At 46.8% G+C, this 22,420-nt stretch overlaps 1 protein-coding gene across 1 annotated transcript; it reads right to left on the reverse strand.

Moving 5' to 3' along the window:
- Positions 1–14,415: 14,415 nt before the first annotated feature.
- LOC147025155 (uncharacterized) lies at positions 14,416–20,448 on the reverse strand. Its single transcript, XM_085885827.1, has 2 exons — positions 15,316–20,448; positions 14,416–15,156 (listed from the first exon to the last, which is right to left on the reverse strand). Exon 1 carries the CDS (start codon positions 20,442–20,444, stop codon positions 18,906–18,908), a length of 1,539 nt encoding a protein of 512 aa, XP_085741953.1. The 5' UTR covers positions 20,445–20,448; the 3' UTR covers positions 14,416–15,156; positions 15,316–18,905.
- Positions 20,449–22,420: the final 1,972 nt, after the last annotated feature.

Consider the following 22,420-nt stretch of genomic DNA (forward strand, 5'->3'; position numbering starts at 1 on the left):
ACCGAGCGGCCGAGTGCGCGGCCAGGCTGGCCTCGTGGAGTCGGCCGGGTCGGGTTCCAGAGAGGCCATCGGTGACGATCCGACAGGCGGAGATCCAGGATCAGGGAGGGGGGCTGGGAGAAATTGGCATTACCCAAATGTTTCAGGAAATTTGCCAGAAACTGTCAAGTTTGATAAGGGGTAATTCGGTAGTTGGTGCGCCAAAGCGGCGGGGTCCAGCCCAGCCAATAGAGCAATTCAATTATGGCCGAGGGGGTCCGGAACCGGAAGAGACATTACACCGATACCCACGGGGGCCTTTTATGGGGAGTTGTTTCCGGTGCGGGCGAAGAGGACACATGCAACGATATTGCCGGTACCCGGCGATAGAGGGACCCTCCAATAGACTTCTAGACTCGGAGAGGGTGAATCCTCCTGCTGAACCGCCAGGTCTATCCGAGATGCCCTTTCATAGGTCGGGGGTCCGGGAGACTAGATCGGGCTGAGCATATAGGGCCATGCATGGCTGGTGAGATTGTGGCAAAGTGCCCTCCTTTGGTGGAAAAAAAATGAATTGTGGGAAAATTGGCATGGGTTTGTAAGTTCTGCTGGGTTTTAGAGTGACAATCGGGACAGTGGGTAATTGGTAACAAAGCGGGCACAAGTGGCTGTCCAATGGCTGGTGTGTGGATTGGGTGAGAAGTGCTGTGTGAGTTGTTTTAAGTGAAGAAGTGAAATGTATGGTGCACACATTGTTTTTTTTATTGGGCATGGTGTGGTAACAGGGAAGGTCATGGTCGGTGAAGTGTTATAAATGCAGGTGTCACATGTAAGGCCGATGGGGTGGGGGAGTCATGTGGGTTTTGTGGGTGGGGATGATGTGCTTGTCCACAGGGATTGCTGAAGCTCACGGTGAGCGTGAATTGCGACCCCCTTCAAGGAGATTCACCACCTGGTGGCTAATGGTGGCAGTGTCTGGAGGCAACTGGGAGAGGGTCTGGTTGGGCGACCAAGGCGGGTAGGACCTTGGCGACCCAGGAAGGCCAGAGGAGCCAGTGAGACCCCTTCCAGAGTGTTGTACGGGATTAGAGCTGATGGCTATCAGGGGGGAGGGAATCAAAGGGAGCGGGGCGAAGAAACGTCCGGGTTGGACTAAAGCTTACCTGTGGGCATGGTTGCACCTGAGATGCCCCCATCATCTGTGGTAACCCACCCCACGGCCATGACGGGATTCAGCCTGCATGATTTAAAATGAGGACCATGACCTAGAAATGTGATGATGACCATGGTGTGAGTGTTGTGAAGATGTGTGAGTCCCACCCGATCCCGCACAACTTGACAGGTGCAGCAAGGGCATGATGTCCGCATAATTTGGGGGCAAGCAAATTTGAAAATTGGCTTCCCAGGCAATGCTGGGTCTATTAGCATCCACTGGGGGAGGCGGTCAAGTGTAAATATCCTGTGAATAGTGTCGTTAAGGCTTAGAGTAGGAATATAAAGTATAAGTGTTGTGTTTTTGTGGAACCTTTTATTTCCCCTCCCCAGATCACTGGAAGAGTGCTGGGCAAGAGCGATGATCCGGAGGATGGAGTGCAACTTCGCTCAGTGCTCTCATGTGATAAAATAAAAAAAAATTAAAAAAAAAAAAAAAAAAACGAATGATTGTTTAGGCGAGGATAAGGCCATAAGGGGGTAGTACATTAAGCAGGATAGGTAAGTTAGCTGCGACTCGCTGCCCATTGCCCCTCCTACTTTATTACGTTAGGTTAATTAGGTGTGAGTCAGTAAGTGTTAAGGCTGGTACGGTAGCGCCTGTGATATACCTTGCAGGAGCTGCGGTACCAGAGGAGGGGGCAGTGTTACGTTTGAGGAGGGGGGGGGTATGCATTCAAAGGGTAATTAGGATGTTTAATTAGGTATGCCATGCTGTTCGAGTTTACCAGGATCTCGATGTAATAAGTAGTAATTCAGTGGTGATAAGTTGTCTAGTAAATGTTCATTTCTTCAAGGGGGAAATGATAAATGTCACGTAATTAGATAGGGACACGGGATAGGGTAAGTGTGTCTGCGTAAACCCCTTTTGGTATTCTCTGAAGACTGGCCATGACGTCACAGGACAGTACAGCGGATGGCTCCGCCCCGTGATCACGATTGGCAGAAGGCGACGGCAGTGGGCCAATGGACGGCTCGATTGGAGGTGACGAGGGCAGAAGGATAAAAAGGTTCTGTTCGGGGTAGAAAAGAAGATGAAGATTACAACCAGAACGCTCGTGTTTTTTTGATGTGGAACCTGTGCTGGCAGAGAGCGTCCTGGTTGCTGTGCTGAGTTGATCTTGCTCTTGATCTTGTCTGGGAGCCTTGCCGAGCCTCGTGCCTCGCTTTGGTTGGCTCTCGGGTTCTGCTGACTCGGAATACGGGGTTGGGCGGCGGGTGGACCTGCCTCCCTCTCCTGCTCGCGGCTTGGCGCGGGAGCTGGTTCCCTGGCGGCTGTGGACGAACTTGGGCCAGGACCAGGAGGTCGACAGAACCGCGGTTTCTTCTGCCCCCCCCCCCTGGCGAGAGCAAGGCCGGCTCGTCCGGCGCCGATCCTGGGACAGTTGCGTCCACACCACGGTCCAGCCTGACCACCAGAGATAGCTACGTTTTGTGTGTGTGTGTGTGTCTGCTTGGCGCCTTAGAGGGATTGAGAACTGTATATTCATTGGAATTGTCTGTGTTTTTCCCCACGCCCGATCCCACACCATCCCGTCGAATCGCCCCGGATCCCTCTTCTTGCCGAGTCTTGTTATTTCTGGTCAATAGTAAAAAGAATAAACATCATCAACTCAGTGAAAAGTGACTCGTGCCACCTTCCTCGTCCCGTTTGCGGTAGGGCGATTAAAACCGCCATCTTTGGGTTATATAAAAATAAATCGCCTCCATCGTTTCGGCTCATTCTACGTTGGCGGGACTGTTCAAGTCCCGTGGACGTCACAGTACGCTATCATACGTCGTGGTAAGTAGAGTACGTCAAGAAATTTTAAACATGTTCAAAATTTTACGACGTACTCGGCGTATGACACACGTTCCGCATGCGATGGGGATAAGTTTTACACACGATATGTGGACGCTTACACACGTCCACAAAGGCTACTTATAAGCTACTCATAAGTTGAAACACGTCGCGGTAATGTCTTTTTTTACACGAAACTTATTTCTAACTTATGTTTGACGTGCTTTGAACCAATTCTTTACGTAGTCCCAACACACTTCGACGTATGTAGACGTATTCCAATGACGTCTTCCGGTCGACAAAAGAAAAAAAATTAACGTGTTTCTAGCTTACAACTGCCATATAAAGACGTGTTCCCAGCGGTTTTGGGAATTGGTATATAAAAATGCTGCTCATAAAAGGGGAACCCAACAGTGTTTTCGAGTCCTTTTTGAGTCGATGTCCATATCAGCAGTAACAGTATCAGTATCAGTATTAGTATTAGTATTAGTAGTAGTTTGTTCATGTTGGCAGTAGTGTGTGAGGGGGAGGGTGTGGGTTATGATGGATCGTCCTTGCGTTTAACGATTTAACGATTTAAATGATAAACTCAACGATTTAAATGGCTGCATCTCCACTATTGAAAGTAGATGCTTGCGCTCAACAATTGGATTTTTTTTTACAATCAACGACTTTTAAACGGTACCACTCAACTATTTTCATTGTTTACAATGAACGATTTAAATTGCTGTCACTCGCCTTTGTTTTTTGACGCTGGCGCTCGGAAATTTTAATCGTTTCTTCTGAACGTGTTAAATCGCTCAAACTCCACTATTTTAAATAGACGCTGCCGATGGACAATTGGAATCATAGCCAAACTAGACATCGAAGTGTGAACATCCTCGTCATGCCGAATAAAAGTTTGAAGAATGCTGCAAATAAGTGTCCTGGCCGTGGCCGTGGACGCTGACGCAAGGACGATCCATTATACCGACGTCTTTCAGCCTATGAGTAACTTAAAAGTAACGTCTGTCGATGTGTGGCAATGATCGCGTAACGTGCCAACAACACGTTAATCATAGGTTAGAAATAAGTTTCGGGTACGCTAAACATTACCTCGGCGTGTCTCAACTTATGATTAACTTACAAGTAGCATGTGTTGACGTCTGTCAACGATCGCAGACCGTGCATACAACTTGTGGCCAGCGTAGCGGAACGTGTGAGTCATACGCCGGCATACGTCGTGAAATTTCAAGCATGAAAAATTTGAGGACAACCAAAAAGTACAACGTTTAAAGCCAACGTACAACGACGTATGGCAGTGTTTTTCAGCGTGCTCTCAATGTTATCAAAACTTACCCATAACGTATTCAACGTGTGCCAGCGTTTTAGAAAAAAAATTCAAAAATCGGCATACGTTGGCTAAAACATCAAGGTGTGACCGGGCCTTTAGCGTTCTACTCACATATACCAAACTTACTCATACCGTATTTGACGTGCCCCAACGTTTTAGACACATTTTTCTTAGGTCGGCATACGCTGGCAAGATCGCCAAGGTGTGACCGCGATGTTGACACTTCCATTTCTACGGCAGTTATGATTCGAATCGTTGTGCGTCAGCCTTTTAATAGGCTACGTCACGACATCGTCGGCGATGCGTGCAACGCGCTATGCCTAAGTTAGACTATCGTTGGGCATCGGTTGTGTAGGCCAACAACAGGTTCAGCATTCGTTGGTATAAGTTATCTATAACACAACGAAACGTTCTGTGTCCATTACCAATGCGTTATACATAAGACCAAGTCGCTATGAATACGTCCGAATCTTTAAAAAAAAACATCAAAAGTTCAACGTAAGCCAGTGTTTTACATACATTTTAATACGTTGCCATCGCTGGCTAAAACCTCAAGGTGTGACCGGGCCTTCAGTCGGAGATGGTATCACTACATATCACAGCAATCTCAGGACTAGAGTGCAGTTCAGACATCAGATTGATCCATTTTGGTGGCACCCCATGAAGACCAAGAATCCTCCAGAGGGCATCCCAATTCAATGAATCAAATGCTTTGCAGAGATTAACATAGGCTGCAAGCCTATGATATATATATGTATATGTATATATATATATATATATATATATATATATATATATATATATATGTATATGTATATGTGTATATATATATATATATATATATATATATATATATATATATATATATATATATATATATATATATATATATATACATATCCAGGGAGGGGCATTGGAATATGACACTTTTATTTTCCTTTTAACTGTTTTTGTTTCTAAACCAAATAAAATAAAATTTCTCCACAACATAGGCACATACCGCAAGTTTTTAAAATCAATTTTGATTCTTTATTTCTTAACAATTATATCAGACAATTGGACCCCTTTCGAATTCCTGCATTCACGACAGCTGATCATCATATTGTTCATAACCGCAAGCAATGTCTCTTGATCAATGGAGCGGATGGTTGCAGTGATGTTTCCCTTCAATTCATCGATTGATGTTGGATGTTCCTTATAAACTTTGCCCTTCAGAAACCCCCATAGGAAGAAATCTGGTGGAGTTAAATCTGCCAAATCAAAGTGTGCTTAATCTGTCATGATGACCCTGTTTGTGAATCATATTTTATTCTGATAAGTACTTTTCCTAAAAAAAATTCTCATTTAATCTGAAATTGCAAACAGAAAAGGCAATAAAGGCAGAAATTGTATTATGTGGTTAAGAAAGGAGTAATTGTGGGTTTGTGGGTAAACCACCACTCCATAACCTAATTATATTTTGATAAACATTTTATTTTCCTCCAAAACTGTGCCACTATTTCTGTTTGAACCTTTCAAAATAAAGACCATCATTTCGCTATCCAATCACAAAGTAAAGGACAAATTGGACTTCAAATGTTCAGCAAATTCATCTTGTATTCAGTAAGACTTTGGCAAGATGGTTGGTGGAGAACAGAGCCGTTCCTACCCGAAACCGTCTTCTTGCCAAAAGCCACTGAGTCTGTTGAATAACTCTAATTGCCCTCTTGTGGTATGCCATCAACCTAAGAAACAGGACGGCGTTAAGTTCACCAACTGGACTGTTTTTACACGTTCACATCTCATGGGACATGTTTTCATGGCGTGCGGATCTAAAGGTCGGGCCACTCGAGAGAGGATAACAGCAATAACTATATTTATTCCTCATTGCTTTGAGCATCAAATGGGAGCTAATCGTGCACAGAAGCTAGACACATCAAATCAGACTCTCAGAGCAATTACTGAGTCGCCAGTAGGTTCGACCTATTGGCACCACTTGGAGCTTTTAGCGAGCCGCGTCAAAGCCACTATGCCTGCCGGGCAGGCCCCGTGACCAAGAGCAAACTTTGGGAACGGACTTCATCGAGATAAGGGTCTTTGCTTGCTGTCTACCAGGCACTGAGCGCGAGGAAAAAGCGGTGCAGGAGGAGAAACTTGGGTGAAAGGTCGAGGGTAGAGGGAGGTGGGGGTGGTTTGTGTGGTTAGATGGTGGAGAGGGAATGGCCCTTGCGAAAGTAAGCTCAGATTTTTGTGTTTGCTGTCTGATGGTGTGGGAGTTAAGTGTGAGAAAAGCACCAAATGATTTATTACCTTCATCTGTATTCATATCTATCCCTGTCTGTATCCAAATTTATGAACACATTTCAGCACAAAACCCATTTAGAAAATCCAGAAGGCAATTTCGAAAAGGGCTTTGGAAAAGAAGTTTGTGGTCCGGTCCTGACAACTTTAGTTTGACACGTTTTCGTGAAGCGGCGTCACCTCAGAACATCGTTCTTGGTCGATGCCAGACAAAAAGGTGTGGCTGGGTGTACGTTTTGGGCAATTGATTACGTCATCAAGGAAATAACTAAATACCGTTTTTAAGCCAATGTTCAAGTCTCTGTGGCAGTTTTTAATCGAGCTTTTTCTTGCAAAGACTTTCGTTTATTGTTTTTAATGTTTTGAACTATATTTCTTGCTTGGAGAAGGGGAAAAAAATTCCTGAGATTGGGATTAAAGGGGAGAAGAAAGAGAGAGAGTGTGTGAGAGAGAGAGAGAGAGAGAGAGAGAGAGAGAGAGAGAGAGAGAGAGAGAGAGAGAGAGAGAGAGAGAGAGGAGGTGTGGGAGCAAGGAGGGGTGGGGAGCGAGGAGGGGTGGTGGAGTGAGGAGGGGTGAGTGAAGGGAAGACAGCGCAAGGTGAGAGAAAGGGAACTCAGACGAGCGATGGAGCGGAAATTATGATTCATGATGTCTCATCAAAATTATTCTGTATAGAATGACAGTGAAGATAGAAGGAAAAGAATGTCTGAAATCCATTCTCTACCGATCATAAACACGGCCCGGAGGAGGGTGCTGCACGGTATTGGGAGGAGGTAGAGCAAGGATGGTACAAAGAGGGAGAGGGGTGGGGTTAGGGGAGTTTGCAAGCAGAGAGAATATGTTATGCTTCATGAACAACACACACACACACACACACACACACACACACACACACACACACACACACACACACACACACACACACACACACACACACACACACACACACACACACACACACTCGTGCTTGGCCGATATCGGCAATTTTTGGGGAATCGGCAGGTGGAGTCAGTGTGATTACCGACTTCACTACGTACTGCGTACGACCCACAAACCTTCAGTGCCTTTCACCGAAAAACAACATTACATTTATATAGACATTTCAGGGATATGTTCAATATCATTTATCTTTATAACAGCTACATGTGACGGATAGAAAAGTATTTGGTTCGGTAATTTACAAAACACATTAATACGGCAGACGGCTCGGAAATTGGGCATTATTTCACAGAAACTTGCTCAGGATGATGGAGCACGAAGCCTTCACACTCAGGATGACAGAGCATGAACCACTCACTCAGGATGACGGAGCATGAACCATTCACTCAGGATGACGGAGCATGAACCATTCACTCAGGATGGCTGAGCATGAACCACTCAGTCAGGATCATGGGGCACGAAGCACTCACTCAGGATGTTGGAGCATGAACCACTTGCTCAGGATGATGGAGCACAAACCACTCGCTCAAGATGATGTGGCGCGTCAAAATCGTCCACAGTGAGTGAACGATTCACTCAGAATGATGTGGTCTGGTACCGCGATCGGCTATACGGCGCTCGGCAAGTGGCTTAAGCACTCAGCAAGCAAACACTCCAATTAAATGGTTGATAAATAATGGCTGGCCAGGCTTTTGCTACATACCATATCTTTAATGTAGAACAACCCTGGACACATTACAAATTTAATCGCTCATGAAATAAACATTGCAGATAATCCACCCTGGTGCTTGCTCATCTGTGCACGCATCATATGGTACATCGTTTGTGGTCTGTGCAAACATTATAACTTTATTTTTTAAAGTCCATTTTTCACCAGATTTGCTTTGATTCCCTGTAGAGCACCTCTTGAAACATTTGAAAATTTGACCACTGATCTGGCAGATGCTATGGATAAGCAAGGAGTCCCTCCACGGAACAGGGCACGCGGTCTATTAGTGAATGCATTAAATCAAATAGCTCAATGAGACTAGTTAATTTGGCACTTTCCTAAATTTTTTGTTCACTCAATATAATTCTCCAAAGAGTAGAAAACGATAAGTTTTACGCTTTGGAAATTTCACATTTTCTTGTGTTTTTATGGAGAAGGAGGGAACATACCCTTGCTTGCTTAAAGTAAATAGGTATATCGGCTTACTTGGAAGAGTCGTTATTTCTTTAAATTATAAGATTTAACTCCAGCTTTCACCACTTCTTTAGTCTGGAGTATATCGGATCCTCAAAACCAAAATAATATTTTGTTGATATAGTTTAATTAGTTTGTTTGAGTATATCGTGGAAAATCATATCATGCAATGCATGAAATAGCTCCAAGGTCCCAATTTGAAAACTATAGCACTTACAAAAGTGATGTATACAACGATTCGTAGTTATGATGAACAGGAATTCAATAATATGAGTGAGGAAAGTTTTAAAAAAAAATAACTTTATCATTAAGAAATTGTTGTGGTCTGTTCCAAGTCAAGGCATGGTTAAGCAGGCCAAAAAACATGGCGGATTCAGACCTCGGTGGGGTTACCCAGGACACGCCTTAAGACCGAAAAGAGTGAGGTGGCTGAAGATGCGCCTGATAGAGGACATAATTTAAAAATGCTGTTAATTATCTTCAAAAGGGGTGTTTAAATTACCCCAATCACTCAATTTTCACTGTTGCACTTCCTTGGAGTGAAACTGGTATGCATGTAAAGTTCCAGGCTGCTCAGTTTTATGGTTTTACAGTTGTAGGGGAGACACACACATTTCCATTTATTAGTACAGATGGAGTGAACCAAACTATGTTTCACCTCTTTGTTTTGAAACAGTTGATATGAGCATAAAGGTTTTTAGATGGTATGTCATCATTCTTTTGTTCAAAACGAGTGTCTGTTTTTTGAAAAGTTTATATTCTTTAAGATCTATAATGACGTCACTATTTTACCAGGTGAGTGCGAAAAACAGTTTAACCTCTTCGTAAACTCTGGGTACAAAATAAAAGCAAAACAATCTTCAAGAGTGAAATTTTCTTCCATTTCCTCAAGAATGCATATTGCTTTTTCAAAAATACCATCCTATTTAAATATTTAAGACTAAATTATGTTTTTATGTCACTGCAGACTAAGAAAAAGGTTATACTTTTGACTCACCTGGTACGTGTCCTTAACATGAAGGTAAACATACAGGTTCGTGTTTCTGCAACTTAGAAACAATTCAACCAAGTATTGTATCAGCTATGCCTAATCCAAAATGTACCGAAAGGATTCCTGCAAGAATATATTGACCAACGTAAATGGGCAGTCCAAAAATGGCCATGCATCATAAAATTAAAGCTAATTTACCTCTTGTCCTCATTATTATCCAAATCATCCTCTTCAGATTCTTTGTCGTCTGTGACTGTGTTTGTGCATTCTGTAGAGCAACTGCAGGCTGGTGTAGAAGCAAGACTAGCTTTACGACACTTGCAATTACCTTTGCAGCCTCATTTACACTGGCAGGTAACTAGTTCTCCAATGTCAGCAGGAGCAGCCTCTTTACACATGGAAATGGGATTACATTTGTCATCCCATTCATGTCTGCTGGGGGAAGGTATTTCAGGGCTTCCTTTGGTGCAACATTTCCAAACTGCTGCCTGATAATTGGCCTCTTGGATGTGCTGCCTCAAAGTGTCTTGGCAAGGTGGAAGGTACAGTGCCTTCAGAAAGTATTCACACCCCTCAACGTTTGTCACATTTTGTTGTGTTATAGCCTGAATTTGAAACGGATTAAATTTTTTTGTTTTGGTTACCAATCTCCACAAAATACCCCATAATGGCAAAGTGAAAATGGACCTTGCAACATCTCAGGCCATCTTCATTCCAATGCCTGCAAACATGGATGTCGCATCAGCTCCATTTAATGCATGAAGAGCTGGGAGGACATCAGGTAATAGACCACATTCTTTCCATTAGTTTACATATCTATGATGTGAAAATTCTTCTGCACCCCTGTTGCAAAATAGAGTATGCCACTGAACTTTGGTGCATTTGCAGTGCACAATACTGCCATGTCAGTGTCAGGACTATGGATGATGACAACTTAATAGCCTCTTGCAAAAGCATCACTTGCATGATAAATAAAAGCAGTTCTTATGCCAGTTTGCTCCGTACTCTTCGAGTTTCTCGATATCTGGCAAGAGACGCTTTGTCCCAACATTTTTTCAGATAGTTTCTGCAGCTTGGACTGTGCTTGCTCCTTTGGATGTGCTACATATCAGCTTGTAATATTTTCTTGTGAGCAATCTGACAAAAAATGCACTTTGACGAGTCAGTGGATGTTCTGGTTTTCTTTGCTAGTGGCACCGCTCCAACTGCTGATAGTTCTTCCATTCTACAATAGAAGAAATAAATGCATGCTTTAGAACAATTGTAGTCACATCAACAATAATTGAGTCTTGTGGTTAAAATTGTCTTGAAAATCATTTCATGCCATGAAAATATAATCATATAAAAATTGTTTTTCCCCTTCAAATTTCCCCCAAGCAAGAAATATCGTTTAAAACATTAAATATAATAACGGAAAGTCGTTGCAAGAAAAACCTCGATAAAAACTGCCACAGAGACTTGAACACTGGCTTATAAATGGCATTTAGTTGTTTCTGGGATGATGTCATAAAAGGGCTAAAAACCACACCCAGTCACTCTTTATATTTAGCATCCAAAATGACGTTCTGAGGTGACACCATTGCACGAAAAAATGTCAAACTAAAGTTTCCAGGACCGGCCACGAACCATAAAAAATCCAGTTTGGCTTCTGGACAAATTCTCTTCTTATTTAACAACTTATTTCACTGTCTGCTAATGGGCCATTTACTTATTAGGAATGTGCAAATGATGGAGGAGGGAGTGTAAATTGAAAGAATTCGATTTGAGAAAGGGAAGAAAAGGATGATGATGATGATGATGATGAAAGGAGAGTGAAACTATCATATGGAAGGGAGTGTGACAGTGCGGAAAGAAGGGAAGGGGAATTTAGGGATTTCAAAGAGATGAGGCTGGGGGGGGGGGATGATACGTTTGGGGCATACGATTGGGTGGGGTTACAAAATAATATTCCCTCGTAATGGTATGTGTAGTAAACAGTTGACCCCTAATAATCTTATATATTATTTCCGAGTTTGTGGTTTCGTGTCGCGCTATCTTCGACTTTGTTCTGCGCTCGAGTAACGTGATATTCGGCTTACATTATCTCAAAGACCAGATGAGGTGCATGGTACAAAAAAAGTAAATAAAATGGTTCTGAAACAGTGAAATCGTATTCCACTTACTGCATTAAAGTAAAATTACTACTGATACTCTGCATCAGTTCCTTTATCAAACACACCCACCCCAACATGTTGCGCAGAGCGCGGGTTATGCTAGTTAAGATTATAACTAGATTCGCTAATTTAACACTGCATTTATAATATAGACACCTTCAAACACCTTCAAATACCTTCAAATGTAATACAGCACTGTATTTATACCATAGACACCTTCAAATACCTTCAAGTAGTAATACAGGACTGTAATTATAACATCGACACCTTCAGACACCTTCAAATTTAATACAGCACTGTACTTATAATATAGACACCTTCAAACACCTTCAAGTTTAATACAGTACTGCAATTATAACATAGACACCTTCAAACACCTTCCAATTTAATACAGAACTGTATATTTAATATTCACACTTTCAACACCTCAAAATGTAATACAGTGCTGCATTTATAATACAGACACCTTCAAACACTTTAAAATTTAATACAGTACTGTATTTGTAATGTAGACACCTTTAAACACCTTCAAATGTAATACAGTACTGTATTTATAATAGACACCTTCAAACACCTTCAAATTTAATACAGCACTGTATTTAAAATATAGACACCTTCAAATACCTTCAAATGTAATATACGACTGTATTTAAAATTTATACACCTTCAAACACCTTCAAATTTAATACAACACTGTATTTCTAATGTAGACACCTTCATGTACCTTCAAATGTAATACAGTACTGTATTTATAATATAGACACCTTCAAATTCCTTCAAATGTAATACACTACTGTATTTAAAATATAGACACCTTCAAATTCCTTCAAATGTAATACACTACTGTATTTAAAATATAGACACCTTCAAATACGTTCAAATGTAATACACGACTGTATTTACAATTTAGACACCTTCAAACACCTTCAAATTTAATACAACACACGTATTTATAACACAGACACCTTCATATACCTTCAAATATAATACAGGACTATATTTATAATATAGACACCTTCAAACACCCTCAAATTTAATACAGCACTGTACTTATAATAAAGACACCTTCAAACACATTCAACTTTAATACAGAACTGTAATTATAACATAGACACCTTGAAACACCTTCGCATTTAATGCAGTACTGCAATTATAACATAGACATCTTCAAACACCTTCCAATTTAATACAGAACTGTATATTTAATATCCACACTTTCGACACCTCAAAATGTAATACAGTGCTGCATTTATAATACAGACACCTTCAAACACTTTCAAATTTAATACAGTACTGTATTTATAATGTAGACACCTTTAAACACCTTCAAATGTAATACAGTACTGTATTTATAATACAGACACCTTCAAACACCTTCAAATTTAATACAGCACTGTATTTAAAATATAAACACCTTCAAATACCTTCAAATGTAATATACTACTGTATTTATAATTTATACACCTTCAAACACCTTCAAATTTAATACAACACTGTATTTATAATGTAGACACCTTCATATACCTTCAAATGTAATACAGTACTATATTTATAATATAGACACCTTCAAATTCCTTCAAATGTAATACACTACTGCATTTAAAATATAGACACCTTCAAATACCTTCAAATGTAATACACGACTGTATTTATAATTTAGACACCTTCAAACACCTTCAAATTTAATAAAACACATGTATTTATAACACAGTCACCTTCAAACACCTTCAAATGTAATACAGGACTATATTTATAATATAGACACCTTCAAACACCTTCAAATGTAATACAGGACTATATTTATAATATAGACACCTTCAAACACCTTCAAATGTTAAACAGCACTGTATTTATAATAGACACCTTCAAACACCTTCAGAGATGAAGGTTATTGTGCCTGAGGAAGCCGGCTGTGAAGCCGGTGAAACATTGCCTGAGACTGGGCCTGTTCTCGCTTTTTTGATCAAGTTAGCGGAGTCAATCTAGTTTTTTACTTTTGGTTGTAAGCGCCTTCTTCTTCTTTAAAAAATGTCATCTCAAATGTCTCAATTATATAAATGTATGTATGTATATATATATATATATATATATATATATATATATATATATATATATATATATATGTATGTATATATATATATATATTGTTGCGGTCTTCGCGCCCGCCGGCGTGCGAACGGCCACGTAACTCGAATCGCGGCACGTCGCCCACCGGACGGACAATCCAGTCGTGACCCTCTCGGACTAACGCCGGGAACCAGTCACGGGTGGACCTTTCGGTCTCACCGCGATCGAGCCAATCAGCCCCCGCGTGGGATAGGGTTGCTCGCCAAATTCGAACTACCTAAGTACCCACGCGGAGGGTAGACCGGGCGATCGCACCTCGCCGCAGGTCGACTTCGGACACGGGCCACTTAAGCGACCCGTTCCGTACTATCAGAATAACCGAGCGGTGTTATCGTCGACCTCGACGGTTCGATTAATTATCGGGCGTATTCAGCCCACTACCAACCCTTTACGTGAAGCAAGATGGGGATTCAATGGAGGAAAAGACGAAGCGAAGCGGGAGAACAGTTCAACAATAAAGCACATTTATTCGCGGCACACGGGAAGCACACAAATACAATTCCACCAAATGCACACAAACAAAAGAAAACACAATTCCATTTACACAAAAAGCAAACATAAAAGTGAAAACACAGTGCAGAGCTAATACCGACTACCGAGCACACGGCAACACTTATACAATTCTACTTCACAGACGGCGCCGACAACACATACCCAAAACCAAGGAAAAGAAATCCCCCAAGAATGGGGCAGGCCTGAGGCCGAGACCGGGTCGGGCCTACCCGTCTGGTGATGAGACGCGGAGCGGCGATGGCCCCGCAACCCGCGGGCCTCGTGGACAGTGCCTGGCAGGGGGTGGGAACGGGGCCCCCTTGGTCGCACTATCTCAGCGCGGGGGGAAACAGGAGGGGGTTGCTGATGCTCGGGGTATAGAGGATCTTTATTATGTGCGACGAGCGTCTCCACCTCGGCCAGGTCGCGCTGTCGGCCTCCCTCGGGTGCAGCTTCCTGCACGACGCGAGCACCCCCTCGTCTGGTGTCGCCGCCTTTCCACAGCTCCGTCCCCTCCGTTCCGACTCCAACGCACACGACGAGCAGCTCCACCGCCCGCGAAGTCTTGACCCTTTGCTTCCGACTCTCCTCTTCTTGACTCTCCGACCCCGTTCTGCTGACTCCTTCTCGTTCTCGCCTGCGACTCTCTCTCTTCGTTCTCCTTCGTTCTCGTTCTGCTGACTCTCTCTCTTCGTTCTCCTTCGTTCTCGTTCTGCTGACTCTCTCTCTTCGTTCTCCTTCGTTCTCGTTCTGCTGACTCTCTCTCTTCGTTCTCCTTCGTTCTCGTTCTGCTGACTCTCTCTCTTCGTTCTCCTTCGTTCTCGTTCTGCTGACTCTCCGACCGACTCTGACTGACGAACACGGTCCTTTTATCCCCCCGTAACTTCGCCTTTGACCCCCTCCCTTTGACCTTTCACCTCGCTCCCCATTGGCCCGAGAAAAAGTGGGCGTGAAGGCTTTTTGATCCACAAATTTGCATATATCGATCGTTCTGGAGGCGGGGCCAAATCGCCCCTCGCTCACCGATTGGACGGCAAAAAGTGGGCGTGTGTCGTTTTTGATCCGTTTTTGAAGCAGAAAATCCGTGGTTTTGTACACGCTGTTCAACGTGCGCCCTACACGAGTCCAGCATCGGTGCCCATGAGTGGCGCGAGATGACGGTGATGCGATGGTGGCGAGTTGTGACGGTAAAGGTCGTGGCGGTTGTGGTGAAGCGGCGTTGTGGTTGGTGGTTGTTGTTGTGGTTGTGATCATGGCGGTTGGTCCAAAATAAAGATAGTAAAAGAAAAACGGCTATCCTGAAGAGTCGCAGCTCGCATAAATGACATGTATTCCCACTAGACAACGGGTTTGGGCCTAACTACACATGCACTTACCGAGATACCTCACCTAAGGGACCTGAATGGTGGTTTGCGAATCTGGTAACCACAACACTACCCCCTTCCCTTTTTACAGACTCGTCCCGAGTCGTCAAATTTTCGTGTGCCATCATGTGTAGTTTTCCCCTAGTACATTTTACCTCCGGATCCCTGAGTGCGACATTCATGGTATTCGTGTCCCCAAAATAAATAACCTGAGGGCTGCGTAACTACCTAAACAAACTCACTCACACGGACGACTTAAATAAAATTGCCGGCGCTAAGACATACATGCCGGGGGCGCACTCATATTTACAGTACATCTTACCTTAACTTACAAATTTTACACTAAACCATGGCCCAGGATCATTGAACTCTGCAAAGAAAAGCAGTTAGCAGGGAGCCAGGCTGCCCACATGCAGTCTCTGGCTCAAACGATGCAGGTGACAGGGAACGTGGCTGGCTGCTCACACGCAGTCCAAGGCCTTCCCTTTTGAACTGAACTCAGTGAACCACAACGGTGCTTGGGCTGCACAAACGCAGTCTCCGTGCCAGCTCAAGTGGCACACGCAATGAGCACAACGAATGGATGCATGAACGGTTTGAACTGAATGCAGTGAACCACAACGGTGCATGGGCTGCACAAACGCAGTCTCCGTGCCAGCTCAAGTGGCACACGCAATGAGCACAACGAATGGATGGGTGAACACAAACACGGTGCACGGGCCGCCACTGCAGGCCCGTGTTGTAGCTGCCAACAGGGCAGTTCTCGCAGCTTGCAAACTGTTGCCTTGATCCTGGCGCACATGGAAATGAACAGGGGGGGGGGGGCAAAGCAAAATTGAACGGGGCTGGTGAACATGGGCAGTGGGCATGGCATGGCAAAGGTGAGCAGGCAAACTCAGCCCGCAGAAGAAGGCCGCTGCAGGCAAACACAGCCGGCAGACGAATTGGCCGGCACAGGCCTTGAAGAAAAACAGCCAGCAGATGAACTGGCCGGCACAGGCCTTGAAGCAAACACGGCCAGCCGATGGCACAGGCCTTGCAGCAAAACAACAGCTGCCGATGAAGTTGGCCGGCCTCCGCCTTGAAGACAAAACACGGCCAGCCGATGAAGTTGGCCAGCTTTTGCCGTTCAGTGGAGGTTGGTGGAGGGAGTGCGGTGGTGCTGGCCACTTGGAAGGCGGGCTCGGACCTACCTACCTGTCTCCCTCCCACCTATCGCCTTTGCCTGTCACTGTACATACCCACTCCCTTAATTTGTCAAACCCCAATTTAGCCCCAACTTATTTTTTTTTTTTTTTTTTTTTTTTCTTTTACTTCCCCACTATAAATCGTCCCCTAACCCCCTTTATCGTCCTTGTTCGGCTAACCTATCCTGTCACCTAGCCTACTCCCAACCCCTACGTTCCCTTCCCGGAGGGGAATAAGGGAGAGCTAACGTCCTGTGTCGAGGCCCAACGAAGCCTCAGAATGGCCTCCCCAGAGTTCGGCGATCTTAACACCAAGTGGGTCCAGCGGCCCACAACGACAGCGAGGGGATGGATGGTGCGGAGGGGTACACTTCCTAATCTACCCTATCCATTTAACTGTTAAACTACCCCGGGGCTTTCAACAAGCGCCTCTCGCTTAAACTATTGGTTTTAACAACCCAGATTCCCGTCGCCTGTGTTGGTGTCCTTACAATTTCGGGCCTCGCCCCCCCAATTTTCTCTCCGTGCCCTCACACGGTCTCCTGGCTGGGACACGTGGCTCCCTTTGGCAGGCACGACCCTCTGCCGAATCTCCCGCTATGGCACCCCCGGGCACTACACTGCCTCCGAGCCTACCAGCTCCCTAACACCGGGGAGTGCCCCCCATGGCACCTCCCCTGAAACGCACACGTGGCAGGCCGGCCTCCCGGGCCCCTTTCCGAGGGTCACCCGTGCCCACAACACTGCCCACGCGGCTTACGGCGCCCCGGGCCCCCGCACCAAGCAGGCGCACCCGTGCCCACTACTCTATCCCGGCCCCCCATGGGCCCATGGCCTACCGCGGCCGACTAGCCTGGTGCCCGGGGTACCCACTCAGCGATACTCACCTTCCGCAGCCACGCTCCCAAGCCCGTCAACAGGGCTCCTGCACCCCTCCAAATGGGTCTCGAGCCTACTTTCCCACCAACAGCAAAACGACCTCCATTTTTCAATTTGACTAACCCAGCTAACTCACTCTACACTGACCCCGGGGTCCCTTGGGCGGGAGTCACTCCTCCCCCCAATCACTCATCGCACCATGCATTCCCCATTCGCTCCACTCACACAGACCCGCTGGCCTCACTCACTCATCATGTACTCACCTCTCAACTCTTCAACACACACACCACTGAACTCTGCCATCCTCCTAACTACATCCCCTAACTAACTCGTGCTCCCACGTTGTCCCTTAAACTACAGCACGTTCCTTTTAACCTACGTAGCTAAACTACGTCCCCGCTACACATCCACAAGTCTGTCACTGTCTCCAAAATAAATCATTTTATTTCCCCACCTAAATCTGGCTACAATCCCTCTAACTAATCCATTCCACGGACTCCATGAGGACTTACCCCTGCCCCATGAAGTCGGTCTAACTCAGCTAACCCTTCCCCCTAACTAGTTTCCATCCTGTGCCCAGGGTAAGGGGGTCTTTCACCCCTTGCCCAGGAATCCTGTACACCCGAAAGTGAGGCTTGTTCTTTTTTTTTTTTTTTTCCATGCGCAGCACCTGCGCGGCAACTCAGAGCTCGCGCACTTTGCACCTGTCCGTGACGTCATGCAGCTGCACGTGTTCCTCGTCCCTCCTTGGACGGTGCCATCCGGCAGAGATACCCCTCCTGCCGGATTCCAACCACACGTGCAGCCATGACGTCACCGTGCGCAAAAAAAAACACAAGCCCCACGTCTCGAGGGGTTTCCCACGCGAACACATGTGCTTTGCCCGTTGGAGCTGAACACACACGATCGCGTGGAGAACCCGTCCGGTCCAAATCCGTTTACCTGCCTAAACTTTGTCCGTCCGCGGGATCGGCAAATCCACCGCGTGCGTTTCCGGACCGGGACTTCACTCTCGCAAGCGAGCACGTGGTGGTCTCGTGCGTTGCACAGCACGAACCGCGTGCTCACTGCTGGGTGAACCCGGCACGGTCCTCGAAACAACTACAGCCGCTACTCGGCTTTCGTTTCTCCCATGTCGCCGTCTCCGTCTCCATTCCACACACGCATACCTGCGTGTTACGACGCACACAGTCCACTCCATCACATTCACACCGGGAGACGCGGCTGCGTGCTCCCGAATGCCAACCGACATCTCCCTCACATACCGCTCTCTCACACACACGGTCTCCCTGGCACACAGCGACCTTGCACACGGCCGTTCACTCACGCGTGCCTCACTACTCTCACACCGTGCCTCATCCACACACGCGGGGGCACTCACCCGCGGTACCTCACTCATACACACGGCGACACTCACACACGCGGTCTCTTCCACACACGGTGCCTCACCCACACACGCGGGGGCACTCACCCGCGGTACCTCACTCATACACACGGCGACACTCACACACGCGGTCTCTTCCACACACGGTGCCTCACCCACACACGCGGGGGCACTAACCCGCGGTGCCTCACTCACACTCCGTGCCTCATCCACACACGGCGTGCTGGGAAGCACGTACTCCGGCACCATCGCCACCACACCACTCACACGTGGTGCCTCACTCATACTGGCCGTTTCACTCACACACACGGCCTCACTCACACACGGTGCCTCACCCACGCACGGCGTGCTGGGAAGCACGTACTCTGGCTCCATCGCCACCACACCACTCACACACGGGGTCGCTTCCACACACGGGGACGCACTCACACCTTGCACCACACACACAGGGACAACCACACTGGGGATTCGTGTCCCCACAAGGGTCTCCGGGGCCTCTATACCCCCCAAGCTCTCCAAGCACCCGTTCGCAGCACTCCTCCCCTCAACCTCGCAAAGCACGACCGAACTCACCTGGTCGTGACTTGCCTCAAGGGGGCATACTCCCTCCCCTCGTTCCTGGAGGAGGCCATCCCGCTGCTCGCACCGGGTCCCTACACGCTCCGCGAGCTCACCCCCATTGTCCTCCACTACCTCCGTGTGTGCGTGCGCGTCACTTACCCCGTCTTCATCGTGTAGTCTTCCCTCTATCGTTCCCATCTCCCGTGTCTCTGCCAACTCTTCACCCTTTACCTCCCTTGTCTCAACTATTATTTCTGTTGTCGTCACCTCGTGTCTCGTCTCACACGTTTTGGTCTCCCCATTTAATTTTTCCCTTTCGGTCATCGTCACGACCCTCGCCCAACACGTTCCACGAATTATTTTTTCACCCGCCTCCACCGCGGGCCTGTCAGCCGTTGCACCCCCACCCAGCTCGTTTGCTCCCACACGTGGAGTCGCCATTCCCAGCTCCCTGGTCACGGCCTTCATGCCCGCCTGCAGGCTTCGGCCCATGCTCTGCGTCACACCCCGCAGCTCTTTCATTTCTTCCCTCATTTGCTGTGTATTCGCATCCATCGTCGTTTTCACTTCATTTGTATTTGTATCCATCTTTTCGTTCATTTGTTTGTTCATGCCTTTCATTTCGTTTGTATTTGTATCCATCTTTTCGTTCATTTGTTTGTTCATGCCTTTCATTTCGTTTGTATTTGTATCCATCGTCGTTTTCACTTCATTCATTTGTTTGTTCATTGCCGCCAGCATGGCGCATAGCTGGGCCATGTTGGATGCACTCAGCTGAGCCGTTTCGGCAAGGGTTGGGGAAGGGTCTTGGTGGAGAGGGGGGGGGGAGGTGTCATACACCGCGGCCGCTGCCGCACCCACCTCGGGCCCTGGGTTCAGTTGGGCGAGTCCGTGTTCCTGCACAATCAACATTTCCTGCTCGGGGATTCCATCCTGGACCATGGATCCTACACATTCTACATCCATTTCTAATACCCCCGGCTCCCGCTCGCCTTGAGACGCCATCTTGCTTCTCGTGAAGGGTTAATTTGAATCGCTCGTAATTTGGAGGGAATCGGGGGTCGCTTCTCTCACCCCTGGACCGATTCCCGTGAATTTAGCCGGAGACAGGAGAGCCCGTTTTCCTGTTCTCCGATACCAGTGCCGCGAGGAGGGCGATGGATTTGTATCCCACTCCTGACACCAGTGTTGCGGTCTTCGCGCCCGCCGGCGTGCGAACGGCCACGTAACTCGAATCGCGGCACGTCGCCCACCGGACGGACAATCCAGTCGTGACCCTCTCGGACTAACGCCGGGAACCAGTCACGGGTGGACCTTTCGGTCTCACCGCGATCGAGCCAATCAGCCCCCGCGTGGGATAGGGTTGCTCGCCAAATTCGAACTACCTAAGTACCCACGCGGAGGGTAGACCGGGCGATCGCACCTCGCCGCAGGTCGACTTCGGACACGGGCCACTTAAGCGACCCGTTCCGTACTATCAGAATAACCGAGCGGTGTTATCGTCGACCTCGACGGTTCGATTAATTATCGGGCGTATTCAGCCCACTACCAACCCTTTACGTGAAGCAAGATGGGGATTCAATGGAGGAAAAGACGAAGCGAAGCGGGAGAACAGTTCAACAATAAAGCACATTTATTCGCGGCACACGGGAAGCACACAAATACAATTCCACCAAATGCACACAAACAAAAGAAAACACAATTCCATTTACACAAAAAGCAAACATAAAAGTGAAAACACAGTGCAGAGCTAATACCGACTACCGAGCACACGGCAACACTTATACAATTCTACTTCACAGACGGCGCCGACAACACATACCCAAAACCAAGGAAAAGAAATCCCCCAAGAATGGGGCAGGCCTGAGGCCGAGACCGGGTCGGGCCTACCCGTCTGGTGATGAGACGCGGAGCGGCGATGGCCCCGCAACCCGCGGGCCTCGTGGACAGTGCCTGGCAGGGGTGGGAACGGGGCCCCCTTGGTCGCACTATCTCAGCGCGGGGGGAAACAGGAGGGGGTTGCTGATGCTCGGGGTATAGAGGATCTTTATTATGTGCGACGAGCGTCTCCACCTCGGCCAGGTCGCGCTGTCGGCCTCCCTCGGGTGCAGCTTCCTGCACGACGCGAGCACCCCTCGTCTGGTGTCGCCGCCTTTCCACAGCTCCGTCCCCTCCGTTCCGACTCCAACGCACACGACGAGCAGCTCCACCGCCCGCGAAGTCTTGACCCTTTGCTTCCGACTCTCCTCTTCTTGACTCTCCGACCCCGTTCTGCTGACTCCTTCTCGTTCTCGCCTGCGACTCTCTCTCTTCGTTCTCCTTCGTTCTCGTTCTGCTGACTCTCTCTCTTCGTTCTCCTTCGTTCTCGTTCTGCTGACTCTCTCTCTTCGTTCTCCTTCGTTCTCGTTCTGCTGACTCTCTCTCTTCGTTCTCCTTCGTTCTCGTTCTGCTGACTCTCTCTCTTCGTTCTCCTTCGTTCTCGTTCTGCTGACTCTCCGACCCCGTTCTGCTGACTCTCCGACCGACTCTGACTGACGAACACGGTCCTTTTATCCCCCCGTAACTTCGCCTTTGAC

Source organism: Eptatretus burgeri, chromosome 6 (genome assembly GCF_056783735.1).
Source record: "Eptatretus burgeri isolate ZD-2024b chromosome 6, Ebu_testis_v1, whole genome shotgun sequence".
Taxonomy (NCBI): Eukaryota; Metazoa; Chordata; class Myxini; order Myxiniformes; family Myxinidae; genus Eptatretus; species Eptatretus burgeri.

Coding starts and splice junctions, on each gene's coding strand:
- LOC147025155 (XM_085885827.1), bottom strand. CDS start 20,444: ATGAACGAAAAGATGGATACAAATACAAATGAAGTGAAAACGACGATG.